This window comes from Epinephelus moara, chromosome 23, assembly GCF_006386435.1.
Source record: "Epinephelus moara isolate mb chromosome 23, YSFRI_EMoa_1.0, whole genome shotgun sequence".
Taxonomy (NCBI): Eukaryota; Metazoa; Chordata; class Actinopteri; order Perciformes; family Serranidae; genus Epinephelus; species Epinephelus moara.
Window position 1 is genome coordinate 23,813,662 of NC_065528.1, and position 21,150 is coordinate 23,834,811.

General features: G+C 41.1%; 1 protein-coding gene across 5 annotated transcripts in view; it reads right to left on the reverse strand.

Annotated features, from left to right (window-relative positions):
* anks1b (ankyrin repeat and sterile alpha motif domain containing 1B) overlaps positions 1 to 21,150 on the reverse strand; it is a 355,428-nt gene that overhangs the window by 108,978 nt on the left and 225,300 nt on the right. For all 5 annotated transcript variants that reach the window (XM_050036188.1, XM_050036186.1, XM_050036185.1 and 2 more), the window contains one exon: positions 14,132 to 14,318. In XM_050036188.1, the coding sequence (XP_049892145.1) occupies positions 14,132 to 14,318 (187 nt within the window). The remainder of the gene's footprint in view (positions 1 to 14,131; positions 14,319 to 21,150) is intronic.

Below are 21,150 nucleotides of genomic sequence, written 5' to 3' on the forward strand. Positions count from 1 at the left end.
CCTCATCAGTCCCAGAGATTATTCATAGCAAATGCTTCTGCATCTGCAAATAGTGCTGAGTATTCTGGAAAAAAGTGCAACACATCTACTCAGTACCTTTAACTAATGCAAGACTTTTAGAGGCAAAGAAATGGTACTAATACAAAAACACATTTTTAGTCTGAGAGGAGGTTTAAGTGGACCTATTGGTCATATATAATGTTAGCATGTCACATGTTCATATTAAAAATAATTACATAAATGCATATAAAGCCCCGTTTCCACTGAGCAGTACGGTACAGTTCAGTTTGGTGCACTCTTTTCTTTTTCCACTGTGAAAAGTTGCGGATGGTACCAATGGAAGCGTTCCTAACGGTCCCCATGTTTGGTCCCCCCTCTGTTGGGGTACCTAGCACACAGATCTGGTACTAAAAGGTGGAGCTGTGAACACTGCAGTCTGTTGATTGGTCAGTAGAGGACGGTCACTCTGCTCAGGGCTGAGTTGTGGCTGGTTTTGAGGCTCATGTAACCACTGTTCATACTGTGGAGAGGTTTATTAGTAAACTGTAACTATAAAATGAAAGGATGTTGTGCTGCCTCTCACAGCAGCTGGAGTCGGAGAAAAAATAACTTCATTCTCTGGGCCGACTGCCGACGACTTTTAAGGTGGAACATTAACTTGTAATGTTACTCAATGTATGAGCTGACGACGTGAATCCATCAACACACCTTAAATTTCACTTCAACAACTTTGACGATCACTTTAGTTTTTATATGACATACACTTTTTGTAATGAGTGGATTCAAGCGTTTACATATATATTAATTTCGGCTGGGTTATGTGAACTGCAACAACTCCTCACTTGGAGAAAAAAACAAGGTTGCATTGCATCTAGCTATAGCAAATTTAAAACCATGAGCTTGCCTGAGAAGGACTAAATGCACCAACCTGCTATTTTTAAATCTGAAAAGGAGCATAGGCGGTCCCTTTAGGAGCAACAAATATGAAAGTTAGGTTAACATCTGTTTAATTTAATGCTGAGTGAAAATTTTACCAGATTATCATGTTCCAAGATTAAACTGAGGAACAGATTTCCCTATCTTCATCTTCTTTTCAGCTTGTGACTGACTGTGCATGCTGAAAATTGCCATCAGGGTCTGTGACACCAGAGCTGGCGTTACTTTAACAGATGCAAACAGGTCAGTGTTAACTCCCTTTCCTCCCCCCCGGAGGCGGAGAGAAAGAGAGATAGGACTCCCTGCTGAGAGCATTACTTCATGTCTGATAGCCTGCATGAATGTAAACCCAGCCTTTAGGTGAAGAGGGGCCAGTCTGTAGATATTGAATTCACTTTCATTCCTGATTTGAGTACGCAGAGAATATTGCCACGGCAACTGGCTCGTCTCCCGCAGTAACCCATTTTTCAAGTCTCCTGAAGTCGGGAGTGACGGCAGTCTCTCACTAGCTTCATTGAAATTCCATTTGTGTGTAAGAGTACTGTATGTATGAGACAGAGGGGGACAGTCAGAGTTAAATGTGACATGAGGTTGCCACTGATTAACTGTGTGTGAGTGTGTGTGAGATGCATGTACGTATGTGTTTGTAGCAGTAGTAGCAGCTTTGAATCAGCTCAAAGCAAAATGTCATGTGTGTGAGTTTCTGCACGTGTGCAAAAAAAAGTGGCAACAGCACATCTAGTTCTGGTTGTGTTTACTCACAACGTATAAAATATTTATGAAATGCAACACATCAGACTTTGTCAGGGACATAACGTCCTGAAGTAATTTCCATCATTGTCATAGGTAACATGACAAACACACCACTCCATAAGCATAGAGTCTCTGCGCTAGAGAGCTGCAATTTATCCTGTCCAATCAGGTCATATATTCCCCTCGTCACTGCTGCTGAATGGGATCAACAGAAGGATGACTTTCTCTCTGCATCTGACTGTATTGTTACTTTCTGTTTTGTTGTTTTGAACCGAGTCTGTGCGTCCGTGTGAGCCTCCTTTGTGCTCAAAGCTTCCAACATGACTCACCATCACCTACAGCCATGCTCACGGCTCTGTGAGGCTGCACATAGGCACTGCAGTTCTTTGAGGTAAAGGCTGCCATCAGCATGTTTGAGTAATAACATGCAGGAATTTCCTAAAAAAAAAAACAATGTATAGACTCATACAGAAGTTATCATAACTTATGATCCACTAGAAGTGCGTGGTGATGGATTTATTTGCCTGTATTTTCTTATTTTCCTCTTATTTCACTGTTTTCGGGATATTTATGGGCTACAACCTTTGGGTAGTGGTGTGTAGTCCCATTCCAATAACAGCATGAGGTCAGGATGTTATGACAGTCATGGGTCATGGTTTTCGAGCAGCAACTTCACACAACTTGCAATATGGCTGATAGCGAACATGAAACAGTAAAATAAATCAGATATCTAAAGTAAAACTAAATTTCAAAACCACATACATTTAGTTAGAAGCTACAAAAGTACTAAGAGCTAAACACAGAGACTTTATGAAACGGCTTTCTCTCTGGTCTCCTGCAGACAGAGGTGAGTAAGGTTGTCAGGGTTGGCGAGACGTCACCGCTACCCACTTGAGGGTGGGCGGCCTGGCTTTTTGGAGGGAGGAGGGGCAAAATTTAAATGTTGTGTTTACATGTTTTTAGCATGAAAGCATTTACTAATTAGCACCTCATATAAAACACAGCTGAGGCTGATGAGGATGTGATTAGTTTTGCAGGTATGTGGCAATTCATCAAAGAATTAGACAAATTAATACAAACACACAGCACAGGGCAAAGCCTTGCGATCTTGACCTGTCTTGTTAGCACGACTGCCTGAGGTGGAAACTAAACAAGCGCACAGAATGAGTGATCAAAACTATCCTGCTCATTAATGAAACTGAGGTGTTAATTAGAGCTACATATCTGAGCGTGGTACAGTTCGGAAAGGATATTTTTACCATAACTCCCAATGTTCAATGGTGCATGACTATAAACCTGTTCTGTATCAGGGAAGTGTTGATGCAGCTCTGTTGTCATTCTGACATACACGAGATAGACTGAATATTAGAAACACCTGTTGAGATGATTCAACACCACTGATAAAAATTTTTCCCTACTATTGAATCACTTCTCTGAGCAAAAACAGAATATTAGAGGCTTCACAAAGATTGGGTATGTTGCAAAGACAGAAACAAAACTAAACATGAACAAGAAAATTGCTAGATTTGTTTCTACCTTTTCTACCTCTCTCCCACCTCTGAAATTTAACTTGACAGCTTTCGTCCTTGATTGATCCTCTTTCACCCTCAAGTGAAAAAGTGCAGAAAGAAGAGCTATAATTTCATCACATTTGCCTTCTATCATACAACAGAGAGGGGCAAACATTGAGCACATTCAACCTGGTTAGAACAGCAGGGAAAACTCCGCTTGTTTTATGTAATGGGGGAGTAAGTCTACAGGCAGCGGCAATGCTTTTCTGCTTCATGTAAAATACAGGTTTAAAAAAGGAAAACTGAAAGAATCAGGCATGCTGCTTCCTGTTAAAATTGGAGTAGGCATCCTGCGGCTTTGGAGCCACATGCGGCTCTTGAGCCTCACTCCAGTGGCTTACTGTGGCTTTGACAAAAAATAATATAAAGATATTTTATAACATTTTAATATTGATTTATTATTGCTGTGGGCCAATGGTGATTCTTACATTTTCTAATTGTAAAAATGTGTAGCCTAGACACCTTTAAAGCTTGAATGAAGACAAAAGTTTTAACCTTTTGTCATCTAGAGTGTGGGTCACGTGTCAACAGGTTGGCACTCTTTCCTTTAAATTTTGCAAAAAGCAGTGGCCAACCTAGTTATGGATTCCAAATCCCAAAAAGAAAAAGATAATTTAATAGTGCATACACAGATTTGTTTGCATTCACTGCCAACACTGCAAAGTTAAAGTACATCAGCTGACTCAATGTAGTAATTATCGCAATGTGCACATCACAAAGCAGCAAGCTAGTTGGAAACACTTCCCTTAGTGTCTAGAAATATTCCCACCACTTTGATTTTGTCAGGAGGAAAGATGACAAGAACACTATTACTGAAGGTAGTCGGACTAAAACTCTTTCCACTGCAAAAACGTCCCCAAACCTCCGATCTGAAACACCTCGGCTACTACGACCGACAGCACAACACTGTGAAGCTCCAGGAAATACACCCCACCAAAGGTGAGCCCTCCTCAGCCGCATGTTATTTTTTGTACTGGCTGAACAACCCAAACTGGATTTTAATCATGGACAGCTGCAGGCTACAAAGAAGTGATGAAGCTTGTGGCTGGATATGTGGTGGATGAAATGTTGCTCCATGAGTGACTCGCCGTCTTTGGGGCAGAGCCTTGGGAAATTACCGAAAATACCATCATAGGCAACAGAAACCCCCAGGTAAATAGAAGCTATCTAGCCTTAGCTACACTAAACATTGATGTCCTTGACATTCACACAGAGGCACACATCTCAATTTTGGGGATATACGCAAATATAAAGTTTGAGGGGTGTAACGGTAAGTATTGTAACGAGCAGTGGAATGAATTACTGTTGGCGGGGAATAATAAGTAAAGTAATAAGACTGCTATTGAAATTATATTTTTGGAGTAAAAGGCCCAACACTGTTCCCTTTATAATAAAGCTCAAATATGTTTTGCAGCTTTTTAATTTTGTCAAAAATGTCTCTTTTGACATTAAAAGATTGCCAACTCCTGTCATAAAAGGTAAAGTACGCAGGAAATACTGATACTGTTTGTTAACAGCATAACCAGCAACACTGAAAGCCAACTCCAGATTGGTGTTTGGCCTCATTTCCTTGTTTACGGCACTGTGTCTGCATTTTTTCTATTTTTCTCTTGGATGCCTGCTGCTTGCAGGCTGGGACCTGGTCGTTACCTATTCACAAGATCCCAACCTCCCTGTGTGCTGTAGCCAGGAGTGTCCTGAACACAGCAAAATCAGACGAAAATACAGGCAGAGAGCAGAGTCTTAACAGATAAATACACTGCCACTCACTTCTAGTGGGTCATAAGTGACGATTGAGAGGGATTATTTCTGTAGAGTCTATAGATTTTTTTTTTAATCTCACACAGCATACCTTTAAGCTATAATTATAATGAAATAAGTAAATGGACACTATCTGTGGCCACTAATAGGTTCATTTCATTAAGCTTTGGGCTACTGGACACATAAAGGAAACAGCTTCAAATGTGATTTTGTATAACAAAGATGAAAGGACAGACCTAAGGTGTCAACTGGATGGAAAGTAAAGAAAACCATGGGAGTGTGTGTGCGTGTGCATGAGTGTCACATTAACGCTGCAAACAAAGGCGCTGTTGATTTTGAGTATGACTTAATGATCAAGCGCAGCAGCCTGACAGACCCATTGTGCACTTGTGCAGAAGAGTGTGCTTGCAGTTGTGAGTTGATGTCAAGGTACAAGTGGAGCGTGTGATATTTGAGAACAAAGGACTGAATCAAGCACAGGAGGTTTAATGAACTTAAGTCTTCCAAGTAAACACACAGCCTGTCCCACACTCACACACACACAGAGCGGCTGATCGCTTTGCCATTTACGGCTCATTAACTATCAGAGCTCATCGATCACTCAGCCCCTTTGTGGCCATTTGCATCATGGAGAGAGTATGAAGACATGTTTTCTTCAGGCAGCCTCTTTCACAACTGACAAAGACAATTTAATTTTCTTACGGTAATTTAAAAGCAAGAGTCTTATATGCTAGAAAATACATGGGAAATTTTATATATGTAGATCAAAAGGGTGTTTCATAAAGTGAGACTAAGAGTGTTAGTCAGAGAGAAAGAGGTTTTTCCTGCTTCAAATACTAAACGCAGCAGATAAAACTTGGCGCACCCTGCCTGATGTACAGATTTGGAAAACATGCACTAGAATGATGTTTATCTGGGGAAGCAGCATGCAGCAGAGTCCAACATAAAATAAAGACAGAAAATAATCTCTGGGTTTAATGTAGCGAACTTCATATTGCCCACAATTTACCTGTTGTATTTGCATTAATATGAGGTTGTGGCTTGCTTTTGATTTAGCCTGTATGTGTCCTAGAGAAGTAGCAGCAAGCCTGAGAAGAGACAATAGGTAGATAGCCTATTAAAACATCGGGCAGTGATCAAGTAAGATTCATTTGGAGTTGTGTTTCTGGCTACCTGACAGATCCAACTCTGTAGCCCCTTTCCCACTGGACAAAAACCCACTAACACCCACTAAGGTATTTTTTTAATTCAGTGGGAAAGATTACATTCGGCATTCACTCCCAAGAGAAATGACTCTTCAGTAGTCGTGGATATTTTCAGCTACAGCTTTGATCAGCAGTGATGGAAGCATGGCACCCAGGAGGACATGCTAATTTTTGTCACTTTTCTGGCATGTCCGTCAGTAACTTCTGCAACTCTTAGTCATCTCACCCAAAAAATACTGCCCTCCTCCATCAGAACAGCGCTTGAACATTGGGCAAAATAAGTCTGCACCATGTTTTGTGAACAGATATTAAAGACTAACAAATTTTCACAGGCCTCCAAGCTGCTTTCTACTGATTACTAATCCTGTTCTCCAGCGTGTTTGTGACATTGAACATGACAAAAACAGAAAACAAAAAAACATACTCGTCTACTGGCAGTGTGAACACAGCCTTTCCCCCATTAAAAAAAAACACACAAAACATATATATACGCACTAATGGTGGTGGATAAAGGATAGAATATTCACTCTCATTTTAGCTCTGTTTTGTTCTCCACCACCTCCTACCAGAAATATCTGGCTCTTTGGCTGCTAAATGTTCCACCATGTTCACCAGATAGTCGCAAACTTTGTCTGTCTGCCGTTCGGTGCTGAGCAAGTCATGTCCAGCTGGTTAATATGAGCTTTTTCACTGAAGCTGTTGCAGCTTCTAGAAGCAAAGGAAAAATTACAAACCAAAACATTAAAGTTTCAGTCTGTAAAACAAAAGCAAAAAGCCTTAAAGGGATGGATTAGATCTGTTTCAGTGGGTTTTATGAGGCATTTACCCATATTTTTAAACATATTTTAGCCACCTAAAAAAGGGCCCACTGAAAAAGATGAGTATCAGTGTAAGTGTACACTATATGTAGACTATTTTCAGAGCGCTTTACATTTCCACAGCCCTTTTCGACAGGGAGGCAGTTAAAAGCTTCAGTTCCCCATCTATGCTCTCGTTTAAGCCACCAGACTCCATTAACAAAAACAGCAATTTTAACTTTCTGAACAAGGATTCAATCTGTTAATTTGTTTATGTAATTGTGTGACTTTGGTTAATCTGAACTAATCCTTTAAAACAAAGTCGCACAATAACACAAAACACACTAACTAATTGAGTAGACCAGCAGCTTCTGTTTAAATTACTGTTTTTCGAAGTGGAGTCTGGCTTGGTGTCAGAACTTCACTGTCTGACAGCAATGTAAAGCTGTGGAAATATTCTAAATATAGCAAACACTTAAACTAATATTGATTTTTTTTTTATTTAAGTGACTAAAATATGTTTTGCTGCTGCCCCCGTTCACAGCGGTACATTGTTAGCATACATGGCGGTACTCCCACCTGCATGTCAAGCTGGAGGTGTGCCAACCTCCATCTACTGTAGGTAACACACTGACTATGGATACGTACCTCAAACAACCCCACAACACAACACTCATAAATATCCTTTTAAGAAGCCAAAACCTCTTCAGTATGGTGTTATCACTTTGGGTTAACACTACGAGCAAACTGCTGTCACATTACATGTAGTTAACTGACCCATTGCTTATATATTATTTCAGCTTTGAAAGCTATCATGTTCAACAGTCAGAAAACATGAGTACAAGTCCCATGTTGTATTCACCTGGTGTGTAGACGCAGCAGTGAAGTGTTAAAGCAACTTAAAAGCCTCCATGTGAATATATACAGACCTGCAGGTTTGTGCCTGTTTGTTACTGACTTGTCGCAGGGGGCACTGCATAATTCATGGAGGACAACTGCATCTACAGTTGCACAGCTTTTGCATAACACTGCATTGCACTTGGCACTCTGCACCGAGGGCACTGAGGGAATATCTTCTCCAGCAATGTCCAACATTACGTAAACCGTAGTTCCGTAGCATCGACAGCAGCACCAGTGATGGATCAGGTTATAAATAGGCCCTTCTTTTTATCCAACTGCCCACGCAGGTGGCTGACACCTGCATACTCTGCTGCAGGGCCGGAGTTTTACTGTGTAAACGTAAGGTTGGTGTTGAAGAGCAGTTCAGGATTTTTAGGAAAAAAATGCGAGGAATAAGAAAGAGAGAGATGAATGTTGAGAGGAAGGAAGGAAAGACCTTTTATGGTGTGCAGGCAAAAAAAGTGTTCCCTTCACTTTCTTGTCCTCATTTCTCTATCCAACCCCCTGAAATCTCACATTTCATTTCTCCATTTTCCTGATTTTCGTTCATCATCACCCCCCCCCCCCTCCTCCTCCTCCTCCTCCCCCTGCAACGTTAGACTCTCATTCTCTCTCCCTCACCCACTCTCTTTTTCACTGGCATCCTTTGAATTCTGTGACTCTTTGCCTTCTGTACCCACATACATATATACTCCCTCTTTCTCTCATTCTCTCTCTCTCTCTGTGTCTGTAAGCCACTTGTTACCATGGAAACCCCACAATGGGCCTTATAAAGCTAATAAGTAGAGAGAGCAGGAGGGATGAGCAGAGTAGCAGAAGAAGAAGGAGGAGGGGAAAAAATAGAGAGAAAAAATTAAATGGAAAAAATAAATGGGTGCCAATCTATTCCTGGTGTTGGAGCTTTAAGCGAGGAAAGCGAGGGAGAGACACAAAATAGACGTACACATATTATTACAAGTGCTTTATAATTTCTTGATGTAAATGTTTTTTTTTACCTGTTTAGACAGCACTGTTAGAGTAAATCATCTGACAGCAGAGACTCAAAGCGAACTCTAATCAAATCGACAGAGAGGAGGAGGGGGAGGAGAGGACAATCCTCCCTCCAGTGCTGCAAGTTGCAGTGTGTTTGCGTCAACAGTCATATGTTCCTCAAGCAAATGTTACGGGAACATTTCAAATGTTGCAAATAATATTATACAAGGAGAGTGTTTGGAGTCAATTTCAGTTAAATCCAAAAAAAAAAGAAGAAAGAAATGATTTTCAAGTTGTTACTGTCAGTTAACGCTAGTCACAGTTCATGCTTTCACACACGATGAAGACAAAAGTTTTGCAAAACTGATCAGACAGGAATTAAAAAACTAGTACTGAAATACAGATAAGTTTCTAGGCAGTTGGTGCTGCAGTAAATGTTAAATGTCATTGAGTTAAAGGGACAGTTCACCCCAAAGTCAAAAGTACTATTTATCCTTTTACCTGTAGTGCTATTTATCAATCTCGATTGTTTTGGTGTGAGCTGCAGCGTGTTGGAAATATCAGCTGTAGAGATGTCTGCCTTCTCTTTAATGTAATGGAAGTAGATGGCACCAGGCTTGTGGTGCTCAAAGTGCCAGAAAAATACATTTCATAAACTTAGCAGAGAGGAAGTATACATCTTCTCATAGTCAAGAGGGTCTTGCCTGTGACAGGGTGAGATGTACACATTTATGGCATCCTCTCTAGCTGAGCTGTCACGTTAGCTAGCTCAGTGGTACTAGGTGAGCTAGCAGTAGAAGTGCGCTTCCTTCTGTTCAGTATGAAGAAAATAGTTCTTGAAGGCAGACATCTTTATGGCTGATATCTCCAACACTCGACAACTCACACCAAAACAATCTAGACTGATAATAGCACAACAGATACAGAAACAAGCTAACTAACTGCAGAAAAGGAAAAGAAAAGGAAAATCCAAGTCTAAGACATATGCTGTATGTAAAGTGCTAGTGATAAAGGAACAATATAACCACAATGCATCAACAATTGTCAGTTCAGCCTGTCTACTCCCCCTAAGATAGTCGCTCTGATGCCCTTTTTCTGTCGTTATCATAAAATATTCTCCAAAAACACAAGTCAGTTAAACTTATTTTACAACATTATTATTTAATGTGACTGTGTTTACCCATAAAAATAATCAGGTATGTTTCAAAAGGATTCATTTTCCCACAGAATATTGTTTTGATAATTGTTGACTTTATTTATTGGGCTGTTGTCATGTATTGTAGGATAATGGACAATGCACTGTGCAAAATGCCACACATTTGAGCAACATTAAAAACACTACATTGAAAATTGTGATTACCGATTTCATATGGCTCTTTTAATACAAGCAATATTTTTCAGACAGCATTTAACTTCATAGATTCATTTGTTTGCTCAATTTTGGGTATTTTCTAAACGTTTTCTTACTTTTAGACTAGTTGACAAGGGAAATCAGCTGTTAGGATCATCCCTTAAAATTAGCGAGGAGTACCAAATGATAAGCTATACTAACCATTAACATCCCTAGTAATCACATCAGTCATGTCAAAAAAACAAATTGCTAGCACCAGTGTTGAAGCATGTTCCTTACTTCATGAAATTCTCATGTATCCACAACATGTTGGGAGTAAAAAACAAGGGCTCTTCAGCACTGTGATCAACAACTGCTCTTTGGTCTGTGTCCTTAAATGACATTATTCAGACATCAGTGTCAGGCCCTAGGCTCATTATGTAGGTTCAAGAGGGAAATAACACACTCCTGTTACATAAATGCCAGGCTATGCTTCAATGAGAATAGTAGATGAAGATGTCTCATTCAGTTTTACATCTATGTGTGTGAGTGTGTGTGCACGCACCTGTGGATTGATAATGAATGTGTATTTCGTTTGAGGCACTACACAGATCAAAGACTAGCTGGGTCTCTGAACTGCTCCTGGATGAAACGCATGCACGCACACGCGCACGCACACACACACACACACACACACACACACACACACACACACACACACACACACACACACAAACACACAAACACACAAACACACAAAGCCTCCTGCCTTGTCGACTTCCCCTGCTCTGCCTCGTCTGTCAGTGCTTGATAGCAGCGGGGTGTGAGGGACAGTTGGACTGAAACCCAGGTGAGAGAAGGAAGTATTCACAACCACGTCAGCAGCTAACTATCGCTAAGACCACCACTTTGCCATGACAACAAGGAATCGCGTCGCTATGGTAACTCATGAAGCAAGCAACTAGGATGTGACACAAAGGAAACGAAGATCGGGAGTAAACCGGTGGTTCCCAAAGTGTGGTACTGGGATACCAATGGGTGCTTTAGGCACTTCTATGGTACAAAAATATACAATCACATAAAGTACTGGTTATGAATACTAAACATGTTTGCATTATTTATTATATATGATCCGTTTTTATTATGTAAACATAAATAAAAGTACTGAAATGTGCCTATGAGCAGATTTAAGATGGAACCACCCTCATTGTGAGATTCAGATAAGAAAACACCTCATTCATTACATAGAATATTCCTTTTGGAGGAGAAACTTTTAAACTCAGCGGGGGATGTCATTAGTGAAAACTAACAGTGTTTCATCTGCTCTGACAGTAAAAGAGACTCCCGGTAGGACTAATAGAGCATCTTTTGCTTATGTCTTGGAGCCTAGTTTTTAAGATATCCGGTAGAGTTCTCCCATGGAAGTGCATGTTTGCATCATAATTTCCAAGTCAAACACACTCGAGATTGTTAGGAAAAGTTTTCACCTCAAAAAACCTTTGAAATGTCTATATCTATACTATTCTGTTTAATAGTAATAAAGGACAAATTTCAATGGAACCACTGCAACTAACTAACTGACCGTTAGCAAAGTAGCTAGCTCAAAGTGCTATTGTGACTGACTGGCACTGGCATGTTCCCAGCTAACAGCTTGCAAGGAGGCACTACGTAACTTCTAGCACCATCTGTTTATATGGACTTTGCTTTACAAGCCCTTTCCTCAAATTGATACAGATACCAACAGAGGACTTCATTCTATATCAATAATGTGAATGAAGTGGAGTGTAGTATAGTCATACTTTCAAATGTGTTGTGGCATCTTGGACACTGAACTGCCAACTCTATCAAATACAGTGCATTTAACTTTACCACATCACAGACTGTATGGGTTGTAGCTGTTGCTGAAGCAGTGTGAGCTCTACGCCTGGGATAAAGATTGTGCCCGGCTGCGTACACAGTGATGGGGCTAACTGTTTGAATCACAGTGCGAACAAAACCTAATGGTTATTTACGGGTTTAAAAGGATAGTGCACCCAAAAATGAAAATTCAGCCATTATCTACTCACCCATATGCCAAGGGAGGCTCAGGTGAAGTTTTAGAGTCCTCACATCCCTGGAGGATGGAGCTAGCAACAAAACTCCACCTAATGGAGGCTGGGCGCCCTAGATTAAAACGTCCAAAAAAAACCACATAATTGAAACCACAGATTAACTCCATACTGCTCGTCCGTAGTGATCCAAGTGTCCTGAAGCCCCGACATAAAAAGTTGTTTGGAAAAACGTCATTTGAACTCTGTTTTTAGCCTCATTGTAGCCTGTAGCTCTACCTGCCTCTGTGTTCACCGAGTTCACATGTGCACGCTGGGTGAGTAGATAATGGCTGAATTTTCATTTTTGGGTGCACTATCCCTTTAACGACAGAGTTGAGCAGTTTTGGTATCGGTGTGAGTTTGCTGGGACTGTTAAACAGCTCGGTGCTGTTGAAATGACCATTTGTTAGAGGAGAGTGGCTCTGGAGATGGCAGCAACAATTTTGCTGATTCAGTGGGGAGTCTGGACAGTTCAGGATCAGACCCTGAGCGCAAAAGGATTGAATGCAGGTACTGTTTGCCTGGAGAGGTTTCAGTACTACTTGATACTGGATAATTTACCTTAAAGGTATCAAGTGCCAATACCCAGCAATATTAATTAACAAGGGATTCTCTTCATGGCCTGATGCTTTTCAACCAAGCAGAAACCTCAGTCGGTCTAGCATTAATAAGACATGTGTGCAGCCATACATATGGCAGACCCACAGGACTTCATCTAAAGGTCAAAACCGTGAGTTGAATTATTCTTAGTGCTTGCTAAAATACTGTAGCACTGTTGAAATCACAAAACATGTATGCTAAATTGACAAAAACCTAAAATTATTTCTGCAACTTAAGTTAAAAGATATATTTTTGGTTAATTTCAGGATATTCTGAATCCTATCTTCAATTCCCCTTAGACAGAAATGTTCCAGCTTTCATGGTGTGCCCTCCACTCCTTCCACAGTCCGACTGAGTCCAGCAGCTCTCTCTAAGATCTGTTGTTAGCCTCTGAGGTGTTTGTCTCTTGGCTCAAGTATGACAGGAGGAGAAATATGATTTCAGTTTCCCGGGGCTCAGGGCAAGAGGGTTATGGTTTCATATGGTTTCCAGGCTGAAAGAGTTTAAACAACATGTGCACTGAGGCAACAAAGAAAGTGAATGACACAGGAGGCTTCAACACCAGCAATAAAAAAATGAATAGCCTGAGCAGTGATATAACAGTCAACTAAGAAAGCTGATGAATTATTGCACCACAAGGCCAAAGGTATAGTATAATACAAACATTCAATATATTGACCTTCACAGTGAATGTGTGCACATGCCTTATTGATGCCATGGCTGAATGGGGCTGAAATAAGCCCACCAGTCACTTATTCACCATGCTAGTTATTATACATGATATATATGACATTCTACACAGCTTCCCTGTGTTGAATTGACTCATTTCCATTCATTCCAAGTCTAACTACATTGCACTCTCTGCCCATAGACACTTCATTGAGAAAATGACCACTTTAAACTGCATAATGCGACATCATTCCAAATATCCAGAATACACAGCATGTATCTCCTCCTCCTTTGAATGACAACGATCATGAAGTCTAAAGTTTGCTTGCTGTCTGTGCAGCAGACAAAGTCAAGAGCCCTGACATCAAGAGTTTTCATATTGTGATATTCCCCTTAAGGAGGTATTTGTGTTTCTGCTGATCCTCCTCCATGGGGAGATGAGAGGTCAGGGTAGAGTGTATTTCAGCGGAGCCGACGCTCACTCTGAGAGTGACAGCTTTTAACAATAAACGCTCTCCCACCCTCCTGCCCGTTTTGAGAGTCTTACCTGCGAGCTGACAGTCGTCGTTGGAGCCTGCGGAGTCCTCCTGGTTGGGGCTGAGCGGCGGGCTGGCAGGGGGGCTGGTACTGAAGCTGGCGTAGCCCAGGGACGAGCTCACCTCGCTGGGCTCACAGCTGTGGTTGACCGGCCTCTGGACGTCCAGGGATGAAGACAGAGAGGTGCGCTGCTTGGGCTAGAGAGAAGACAGGAAGAGACGTGAAAAGTATTTGTTTTGGTTGCTTTGGAAGTGTTTCACAGGAACTGAATTCTGGCGTCCAATCTGAAATACACAAAATAAACAGTAACAATGCCTGCCAATTAAACACTTCCTGTGAGAAATGATGGTGCCATCACTTTCTACTATCAAAATGCTTGCTGCCATTCAAATTTAATATTGCTGATTTTATTCTTTTCTGATAAATGCTCATTATTCTCATGAATTCAGACTGTTTTGTTCTGGCACCTGAACAAGTGTGTGATGTAATAGATGTCAACACAGTTTATATAATACAAAACTGGAATACAAGTATTAAAAAGAGAGCGAGGGACAGAAGGTAAACAGAGAGAGAGATATGGACAGACAGACAGAGGGAGTCATAATGATTGCTTTGCCTACAGCAAGTGAAAGAGTGAGACAGAGTGTGAGAGAAAGCGAGGCAGAGGACAACTGAAACTGTAGACTGGCATCTGGTAAACACATCTTACATAATGAGGCATTTGCAGCTCTCAACAACCTGCTGCTATGCTTCACAAACAGCTCAGGCAGGCAGTCAGAACCCGGCTTGTGTGTGTGTGTGTGTGTGTGTGTGTGTGTGTGTGTGTGTGTGTGTGTGTTTGTGTGTGTGTGCGTGCATGCAAGTCGGAGGATGTAGGCAAAGTGAATCAATGCAGCTGGAACCTTAAAGGCAAAATAACATCCTGAAATGTTGACAGACATGACAGGACAACCTTCATGGGACCTTCACTGTCTTGTATGTCACTCAAGGCACAAACCTGACCCTCAGGAGAGACAGAGAGCAGAGGGAGAGGTTGTGAAGGGAAATGAAAGCAGAGGAGAGGAGATCGCTCTTTTCCATGCACGGTGCACTCAAATTGGGCTTTGAAGAGTCTTCAGATCAACTGAACTAAACTGAGGTGAAAAACAAAAGCAAAACAGGAGCGGGGAAATTGGTTTAACAAGAAAATGGCACGAAAAATAGGAGAATTGGACGGGGAGAAATGAAAAACAGGAGGTTGAAAGGTGGAAAGACAATTAGTGAAAATGGACGCAGTGAAGAAGAAAGAAAAAGGAAGGAACAAAGAAGAGAAGAAATAAATGATAACAGGTAAGCCTTCTGTAAAAAAGAGATAGGGCAAGCAAGAATGAAGCTATTAAGGAAGGAATGAAGGTAGGGAGGGAGGACACAGGTTCAGAAGTGTAAAAAAATACTGAAAGACATGGTCACAATAATAAAGAAATTGAAGGTCAGAAAGGAAACACAATTTAAGATGGAAGGAGCAATGAGGTGAGGAGGTTAGCATTACAAGGAAGAAAGGAATGATGGAAGTTATTCAGTCTGTTTTCTTACAAGATCGTACACAGCCTCACATTAAATTACTGTAAATGTGAAACCAGGATGCTGTGGAAGTAACCCAGCAGACATTAAGATGTTGAATGACTGTTACTTGTACGTCCAATCAAGACATCCTGGTCATCAGCTGGATGTCCTTCCAAAGCGTCCCAGCAACATCGAAATATGACTTAAACGGCAACAAATAATAAGACACCGTTGCCTCACATGGGACACAAACTCCTGTCACCTGGGTGAAAGTCCTGTGCTTTATCAATTGATCCACCTCATATTCATCTCTGTGAGGACCTTGTCACTCTTTATGTCGCCTGACTTTGTCAGAAAGCCCTGAAAGTAAACTTATTCTATGTGCAATAACAGACAGCTTGGATAAAGACTTTCGGCTTTAACAGACAAGACCTGCCTTGTCTGTTAGCACCTTGAGAAGTCATTTGACTTTAAAGTGTGCTATATAAATGTGATTTATTATTATTATAAGACAGGAATATAATTTACGTGTAGATATACATAATTAAACATGTTTTTATTTTTAGAAAATGGGCGCTGAGTAATACTAAAGTTAGTCTTTGTATGTAGCGTGGATGTTACAGTGTGGCCATCTGATCACAACCATTTTACAACCAAATTAATTGTAATAATATGATCAATATTTCCTGGCTTGTAGGAGAGGGTCTGACTGGACTATCGCTGGAAATGGAAACAACGTCACCATCTGACCATCCACCTCATAACCGTGATGCAGTTTTTACCATATTTGGCCAGGGAAATGATGTCATCATCCAACCAATGTTTGCTGGGAACTTTCATTGTTAAAAGATTAATGTAGTAAAGGAATAATTCATAATATTGAGAATATGCTTATTTGCTTTCTTGCTGAGAGTTACTCGACGCGACGTGCACGCAGTTGCTCCACAGTTGCTGTGTGCCTATCATAGTTCAGCGTCCTGTTGGTCTATGTCGCTATGCAATTCCCCACCAAAGCGCTTGGGGGCGCGGTGTTCTTTTATATACCTACCTAGACTCTGTGACGTCTATGGTCGTTCATTGTTTGTTTATCTTCCGGCTTTGCTATAGTCACAGTGAAGATGGCGACAGAGAGAGAAAGACTGTTGCTGGAGCTCGAAATGATCCGACATTGAACAACAAATGCTCTTATTACATTATTACATCCATTTTTTAATCAAAACACAAATGATCACAATGAAGACTTCTGAAAATGGTGGTGTTGTGGTACTGCAGCAGGAAGTGAAACCTTGCGAAATGGCCGATATTATGTAGTTTGAAGGACCAATCATAGCTCTGCGTTGGGTCTGCGTTGCCTCGATGCGTGGTTACAATTTTCTGGAGGTCGCGTCTCTGCGTCCATCGCAGAGGGATGCAGAGACACGACGTGCACCTCCAAAAAGCCCTCTGCGTCGCAAGTACGCAGAAGCATAAACCTTGCTTTAGATGGGAAGATTCAAACCACTTGCACAATAAATATAAAGCTCCATTTACCAGCCAGGTAACTTAGCTTAGCACTGAGACTGGAAGCAGGTGAAAACAGCTAACCTAGGTATATTTTGTTATAAACATGAAAAAGAGTCAGCACGTTGTAGCTCCCTTAAGTGCAATTAATTAGCACATCCACAGGTGATGTTTCAAGCTAATGCTCTTCTTCAGACTTGTGCGGACCTTTTTTTCATGTTGTTTATTGCTATCTTTTACTGGTCCAGCAGCTGTCCTAAACGTGTGCGTACTATGCTTTTTAGGCAAATTTTGTTAACCTGTGAACAAAGCAATACTAGCTATGAGCTTCTGGGCTCACCATTTTCATTTGCCTTTAATGCAGATATCCAGTACATTAGAAGCACAGAGACTAAAAACCCAACCACAGCAGCTTCAACAGACCAGAATGCATCACAGACACATCACTGAGATCGACCTTTTTTGTTTTTCTGAGGAGAGTTAATCCGCAGGGAATCACACCATAGCAGCAGCGTCCTACAGAGACCAGGGGTGTTTAAAGGACCAATGCATCAACCAAAGAAGATCACAACAGCCCAGACAGGCATCAGGGAATAAGACGATGATGTATGAGCTCGACAGGGAGTCACCCTGACGGGGCAAGGGGGAGGGAACATAAGCCAAGCTTGCTGTCAAAAACTTGTATTTTCTTTTGAATGTCATGTTACAAAAAATACAGAGCTAGATAAATCATTATGTTTTATGACTTCTTTATAATCAAAAGAATTGATGACTTATGGTAAAAAAACAAAGTCAAAAATACTGATGTTACCCACTTCACTCAAAGCACCCACATAGAAACAGAACCTGTGCTGTTTACTTTGCCGCAGGCTTCACAACTAACAAAATCGACCCAAAAATAAATGAGATGAAACAGCAATCAACCCAGGATGATGGAAACTGCTGTAATGTGACTCTGTGGTGTATCAAAGTGGGAGGTTGAGGCTGTGCTTGTGTGTGTGTGTTCTTGTGCAAGCCGCCTAATGTTTAATGAGTTTAACGGCAACTTCAGCTTCTTCTATTCACCCTTTAAGCATCTCTTTATTTCAGCACTTATGCTGCCTCGTCTGTGTATATGTGGCTTCTGTGTCTTTCCAACAACTAAAGGCATCTTCTCTCTGGACTCGTGCTAATTAAGAGCTCGCACATGTGCGCAAACACACCCAGGCACGCACACACTCTGACACATGCAACAAAACATATACACATACTGTAGCGCTGGCTGAGGCTTAGCGTTAACAATGCAAACGGGCAGCGGGCTAATGAACATGTCATGGCCGATTGGAAGGGGATTAATGAGCACAGACACAGTTGCACACACGCACACACAGTCTTCCACGCCTGACTAAACTATAGCAAAAGACATTTTCCCTGCTGTAACAGCATCCCTGGGGGAAAGTATGCTGTTTAACACCTCACTAATGTGTGTGAGTTTGAGCATTGACGCTAATAAATGGCACACCCATTAGCTAAAAAGTGCAATTCTTCACCTAAGACGAGGTGAGTTTGCTCGCACGCTTTGAAAAATACTCATTTCTGTGTGTGACTGAGGAATCGTGTGCTGAATTATATATAACAGGATAATCATTTATCGTAAAATTATCATGATTAAAAAATCTGTAGGAGCAATGCTAAAAAAAAAAAGATAATGTATGTTGATTGTACCAAAGACTGGAGGGTCATTTAGCACAAAATGTTGCCATTTCCATTAAATCTCTTTACCGGCTGAGTAATTTAGTAATTTAACATGAGCAGGGGATTGAAAGGTAATTATCGTAATGGTTTAATGTTTTCAGATGTTGCAGTAACAGAAGCTCAGATGATGCTTTGTATGGAGAGATGCACATGTCTTTTGAAGCCAGTGTTTCTACTTCTTACCCATTCTCGCCCTTTTCTTCTCTGTCTTTACTTCAGAGAAGATGTAAACACAAACTCAGAGGGCAAAAAGCTGAGAGGAGCAGACGACACATCAACTGGCAGAGACGAGAAACAACAAGGGAATAGAAAATAAAAGAAGTAAACATCCAAACCCCTCTCTGTCCGCGCAAACAAACTTTTAACTGCAACTCTAAACGCTATTATTTTACTATTCAGCTCTTGATTCTGTATTCCCACTTTCCTCTGATGCATTCTGGCTTCTGTTGATCAAGCTTCTTCTTTCTTTATTATTCTCCTCAAGAAGCATTTTTAGAAAGTTTCACTCAGGTGAGCCCCTCAGGTATTGACACACTTTAGACAATTTCAGTGACATTAACATATAAAGTGCCGCCCTAAAGGCTCAAACATGGTTCATTTGGCAGTGTGAGTGCCTTTCCAGACACACATGCGCTGTAGAGTTCCTCGGTGATCTCTTTACTTTCATCAGGAATGCTGCTCTTGACTAAAAAAATACTGGTTTAAAGAGCATCTTTTTGCCTTATTATTAACTGCTGGCAACATAACACTAAGTAAGTAAAAAATATATAATATTACTACAATCTTAACAGTCTCTCAGCTGGTCAGGATAATGCAGTACTTGAAGCACTCATGGGTCAGTTTTATTGACTTGGCACAGTCTGATTTCTTTAAATAAGACTAGGTGTAAATCTAGAATATGGCTGGACCAATTTACTAAATTGCATCCAAATTGTTAGAGAGATGATTAGTTGTGTCTACAATGTGAATTCCTGAATATTAAATGTTCATCTGCAATTTTCTGTAGTGGTCCCAGTAATAGCTGTTCTGACAGTGTACTGCAGTAGCATATCATATAGCATGGTTAAGCTACGTTTGAGTCAAATAATTGAGGGCTGCTTTAAAGGTTCAGTGTGTTTGATCTAGGGGGATATATTGGCAGAAATGGGATAAATTATGATAAGTTTGTTTTCTTAAGTGTATAATCAGCTGAAAATCAGAACTGTCGTGTCTTTGTCACCTTAGAATGAACCGTTTACATCTACATAGGAAGCAGGGGGCTCATTTATAAAAGAGTGCTTAGGATTCATACTAAAAGTTGACGTGCGCCCAAAAGCTGAAAATGGCGTGCGCCAAAAATAATCTGATTTATAAAACCGTGCGCACGCACACTTGCACGCAATGTTCTCTTTATAAATCACAGACCTCCTGGAGTTGTGCGCACCCAGATCCGCCTCATATTCCACCCACTACACGCCCTAGTTCAACCATAAATGGTCATGCAAATCACCTCATGAATGCGATCTGCGTATAAATAAGCCGGCATGTGAGTGTTCTCTCGTTGAGAGTCACGGCGACAGGTGTGAGAAACGAACCAAAAAACAGAATTTCTCCGAGACTGAGCTAGAGACCCTTTAACGGGAGGTGGAGGACCGAAGAACGATTTTATTTGGTGGCCACAGCAGCGGGATCACTAATAAAAGAAAGCGAAAAAAAGTTGCAACGCATCAGCGCTGCTGATGCTGTCAGCTGTGTCTGTGGGACTGCACCGACAGTGACAGAGAAAAAAAAAGTGGTCTGATCTAAAGGTAGACCAAATATTTCTACTCCTTTACCAACAATGTAGTTAATGTGTTGCTTTTAAATTTGAGGATGTTTGACACTGATGTGCGACATAAAGAATCACATTTATTAAAGGTGGAGGCAAAAAGGAGTATGTGCCAGTGCCATCTTGCGCAATTACGCACGAGGGCCACCGCAGTATTTATATGTTTATGGCAATTAGTCTGATCAGACTCCCGGCCTGAATTACAGCATGATCCCAAAATACAACGTGTAATTTGAAATACAATTCAAAGATGAAAGTGTAATAGGCGAACACGTTCCCTTTCAGTCGATTCACTCGGTACAACACATATAGTATGGGATATCACGCCCCCGCGTGGCCTGACTGAAGAAACCTCTATTCACGCCTTTAAGGCAGATGATCTGTGGTGACGCAGGTGAGGCCCCGCCCGCACATATATACCTGCGTCGCCACAGTCATTCTTCAGT